At 40.1% G+C, this 4,525-nt stretch overlaps 1 protein-coding gene across 6 annotated transcripts in view; it reads left to right on the top strand.

The window, feature by feature from the left end:
• cadps2 (Ca++-dependent secretion activator 2) overlaps positions 1–4,525 on the top strand; it is a 282,773-nt gene that overhangs the window by 270,465 nt on the left and 7,783 nt on the right. For 5 of the 6 annotated variants that reach the window (XM_008410955.2, XM_008410954.2, XM_008410950.2 and 2 more), the window contains one exon: positions 792–899. In XM_008410955.2, coding sequence (XP_008409177.1) covers positions 792–899 — 108 coding nt within the window. The remainder of the gene's footprint in view (positions 1–791; positions 900–4,525) is intronic. The other variant, XM_017305475.1, reaches the window with a different exon arrangement.

Raw genomic sequence — 4,525 nt, 5'->3', positions numbered from 1 at the left:
CAGCTTCATCAATCATGCCATTAGACTACTAAACTCCCATTAATTTTATATTTTATTATATTTATGTTATAAATATATACAATACATCCATCCATCCATTTTCTTACACCCTTGTCCTTTAGTGGAGTCGGGAGGGTTGCTGGTACCTACCTCCATAATAGAAATATATTGCATATCTTTATAATATAATAAATTTATTATTATGTATTTATATAACCTGCTATGTTGGCAGGTTTCTCTGTTTTCATTGCTGCATTTTGTTATTGGAGTCTTGTGATAAAAATGTTTTCAATATGTATATTTTTAAATGCACAATTGAAGATTAAATATGTATGTCTAAAAATAATAGAACATTAAAAAGCTATATTTTTGACTGTCTCAATATGCTGCTAAGCAGCACTTTTTGTATAAATTGGATGAGACCACCATGATGTCACATTGTAGTTCAAACACCATTTGAACACATCATTTTGACATTAAACCATCTGCATTGACAGAGACATTGTGCATGACCATATGACTGGAAGATTCTGTTGGTGGCCATGTTTAGGTCCAAAGACCAACACATGGCCTCACCATGTGCTGCGTAAAGCTGTGTTGGCAGGTTTCTCTGTTTTCATTGCTGCATGTTTGACAAACTTCTCTCTCATTTCTAAGCTGAGTGGCTCACATTAAGTGTGCAAGTCATTATGGATTAATGTAATAGCCCAACTGCATCAAACATTTCCAATATTACACAAGTTGTTGCTGTGAATTTCTGATAAGACTTCTAATTTCCTTGTGCTCTCTAGAAACCAGGAATGAATCTGGCGGACACCTACATTATCTTTGTTCGGCAGAACCAGGACATCGTTCGACATCATATCAATAACGAGGTCTGCATTGAGAAGGTCTTTGATGTGAGTTCTTAGCATTACAGAAAAATAATCTAATGTATTCTGATTATGTTTTGTTTTAAAACTAAATTATTTTGAACCATTCTTTTTGTCTTATATATTGCTGTTCTGATATTGCTTACAATATTCCTTTTGGATTTAATTAATGAACAGAAACAACTAAAATCTGGGATTATCTTCTTTTATTTAAAAAAGGACAGCGGGTGTTTCATACACAAGAAGTAAAGAAAGGAAGCACTGAAACATTTTTCCATAGAATGAAGAATGTTACTAGTTTTTTATCATGGTACATAATTTTTATTTGTTCAGTTTGGTAGCTGAGCAACGGGAATATTTCACATAAGAAAAATTTAGGGATCATCTTAAACATGATGAAGGTTATGCCTAATTTCCCTAAACCAAAGCTGAAGAATTCAAAACAACATATTTGATTCCAAGCTGGGAAATCAGATGCCTGGCTGAGTCAGATCTCCCACTCAGTCAGGCACTTGGAGTGACCTCACATATCCAGTCTGGCATCAAATACAGTGGGGTGAAGAAGTGTTTGCCCCCTTCCTTAAACCGGTTTAAATATTAATCAATGACAACAAAAGTAAGCACAAAATGCAGTTTTTAAATGAAGGTGTTTATTATGAAGGATGATAATAATGATACAAACCTGCATGGACCTGTGTGAAAAAGTGACTGGACCCTAAACCTGATCATTCATTGAGCAACTTTTAGCAGCAACAACTGCAACCAAGCGATTGTGACAATGTGCAGTGAGTCTTTTCCAAGCATCTTTACAGAATGTTTCTAATTCAGCCACATTGAAGGGTTTCCAGTATGAAAGCCCCATTTAAGGTCATGCCACAGCATCTCAACAAGATTCAGGTCAGGACTTTGACTAGGCCACTTCAAAGTCTTTGTGTTGTTTTTCTTCAGCCAATCAGAGATGGATTTGCTGTTGTGTTCTGGATCACTGCCTTGCTGCAAAACCTAAGTTGGTTTCAGGTTGAGGTCACCAACAGATGGGTGGACGTTCTCCATCAGGATGTTTTGGTCAACAGCAGAAGTCATGGTTCCATTTAGCTTCCAGGTCCCGAAGCAGCAAAACAGCCCCAGACAATCACACTGCCACCATCACGTTTTCCTGTTGGTATGATGATTTTTTCTGAAATCATCATACCAACTTTTACTTTTGCACCAGATGTAACAGGATACACACTATCTAAAGAGTTCAGCTTCTCTCTCATCAGTTCACACAATGCTTTCCTAAAGTGTTGGGGATCATCAAGATGAGTTCTGAAAAAACAAAGTACAGTCTTAATGTTCTTTTTGCTCAGCTGTGGTTTTCACCTTGGAACTCTGTCCTTTTTGCTCCATGTCTCTTTTGTATGGTGCCCTCAGGCATGACCTTACTTGAGGGAAGTGAGGCCTACAGTTCTTGGATGACATTGTGCTGTCTTTCTCGGTGTGATGTTGGTTGGTTATCCACTCCTGGGAAGCTTCACCGTTGTTCCATGTTTCCACCATGTGTGGATAACGGCTCTCACTGTGGCTCACTGGAGTTCCTGAGCTAGAAAATGGCTTTGTAATCCTTTCTGGACTGATAGGTCTCAGTTACTTTCTCTCATTTGTTCCTGAATTTCTTCAAAGGTCAGCATAATATCTAGCTTTTGAGGATCTTTTGGTGTCCTTCAGTTTGTCAGGCAGGTCCTGAGTAAGTGATGTCTTGACTGAGAACAGGAGTGCCAGTAATCAGGTTACAGACAGTGAACTCAGATGTGATAAATTACAATTATGCTTTAAGACTTCATTTTGTGTTTATTTTTGTTGTCTTTTACTAATAATTAAATTGGTGTGACATTGTGAAAACATAGGGTGTCAGGAAAAGTGAAAACTCTGTTTCACTCCACTGAAACTCTGAACCAGCCGCTTGAGAGCAAAGACTAAGTTCCCAACAGTTCATCAGGAGGAAAATGAAGCCAGCTCTTCTTCTGTTTTCTTCTTGTCCCTCTTTCACTTACCACACTCCCCTTGGCTGCTTCAGGAGAGATTACTGGTCTCTTTGTCCATCCTGTTAGTCCAGGTGGACGTCCATCCAGCTGCATTGAGACTGAGAATCATTTAATTGTTGAAATATATTGACTAAAAATGTGAAGTGTTTTGGTAATTGGTTGCTCTGAACTTTATTTAGTGGAGTGATATAAAATGTGACTACATGCAATTGATTGCCAAGTTAAAATTACTTGTATCGTTTTTCTTTTTCTTCCAACAACCCAACATCTAAGTGTGTTCTTATTGTGCTTATTGTGTGACAAAATGTGAGAGTTCAGTGCATCCAAATACATTATTTTGCAAGGCATTATGTGACTTTGGGCAACGTATTCAACAACAAAACCCGACCTGTCGGGATTCAGGAGCAAATCAAGCCTCAAACTCTACATTCATACACATGGTTTATATCCACTCACTACCAGATCCTGTTGTTTCATATAATTGGCAGTGTGATTTGATAATATCTAGTTATTCTTGACATAATTCTCTAAAGCAACTGACAGTCAGGTGTTTTTACTGCTTGATTCTCCACTCTCAGAGCAGCAGGAGGTCTCTGTGATACTGAAAACAGTGCCTGCTTCTATTGACCTGTTTATCACTTAGGAACACTGAGAGCATTTGGCTCGCTCTGCTGGAGCCAAAAACCCTTTTACACCTCATCCTATCCATCCGTCTCCCATCTCTCTCTCCCATGCTGTCTGCTGTATTCACTGGCTGCTTCCACCTGCAAGATTCAGATTTGTAAGAATATTCTAGCAGGCAGTTTCCTAACACGCCTCAGCTCCCCGTTGGAGTGAATGCAGTGATTTAGGCATGGCAGTTCAGGACTTGGTACACATTAGCAGCACGAAGCAGAGCGATGGATTTCTGCCACCCGTTGGCTCCTCTGAGGGTTCAGAGTGAGCCTCAAGCTGCACTGAGCTCATGTGTGTGTGTGTGTGGGGGTGTGCGTGTGTGTGTGTGTGAGTGCGTGCGTGCGTGTGTGTCTGCATTTGAGGGAAGGGGATAGAGGAGAATGAGTCTAATGGAGCTCAGAAGCGCCCAGTCATGCACTGAGGAGGAGGTGACAGCAGGGCCTTGAAGTGTCTAAGCTAAGTCTTTCAGTATGAATGCAACACACACATGCACACGCACACACACACATACTCACGCGTGCATCTTGTGTGCAACAATAAAAGCAAATGTAACGTTTGACAGCAGCATCAGGCCCCTCAACAGGAGTGTTTTGAGTGTGAAATTGTCCTGTTTATGGGCCTCTCTGCAAGTCAATCAAATTCATTTACAGCTTCTCCTCTTTCTTCATCGATGAAAGCAGACAAGCCATGGTAGGAGCATGAAGGATGTGTAGAACAAACACACTGAGCATTAAGGATATTTGTGTGCTTGTGTACATTATCTAGAAGAGTTGTAGACATCCTCCTCCCTTACACACACACACACACACGGATCAGTAACAAATTATTATAAGTTATACCTATTAGAAATAAGTCACCCCTCCTTGGGCTGCCACCTTATCGTGGTGGAGGGGTTTGAGTGTCCCAATGATACTAGGAGCTATGCTGTCTGGGGCTTTATGCCCCTGGTAGGGT

The sequence above is a fragment of the Poecilia reticulata genome, linkage group LG6 (genome assembly GCF_000633615.1).
Source record: "Poecilia reticulata strain Guanapo linkage group LG6, Guppy_female_1.0+MT, whole genome shotgun sequence".
Classification (NCBI taxonomy): domain Eukaryota; kingdom Metazoa; phylum Chordata; class Actinopteri; order Cyprinodontiformes; family Poeciliidae; genus Poecilia; species Poecilia reticulata.
Note: the sequence above shows the minus strand (reverse complement) of the source record. Positions and strands in the feature narration are given on the sequence as shown.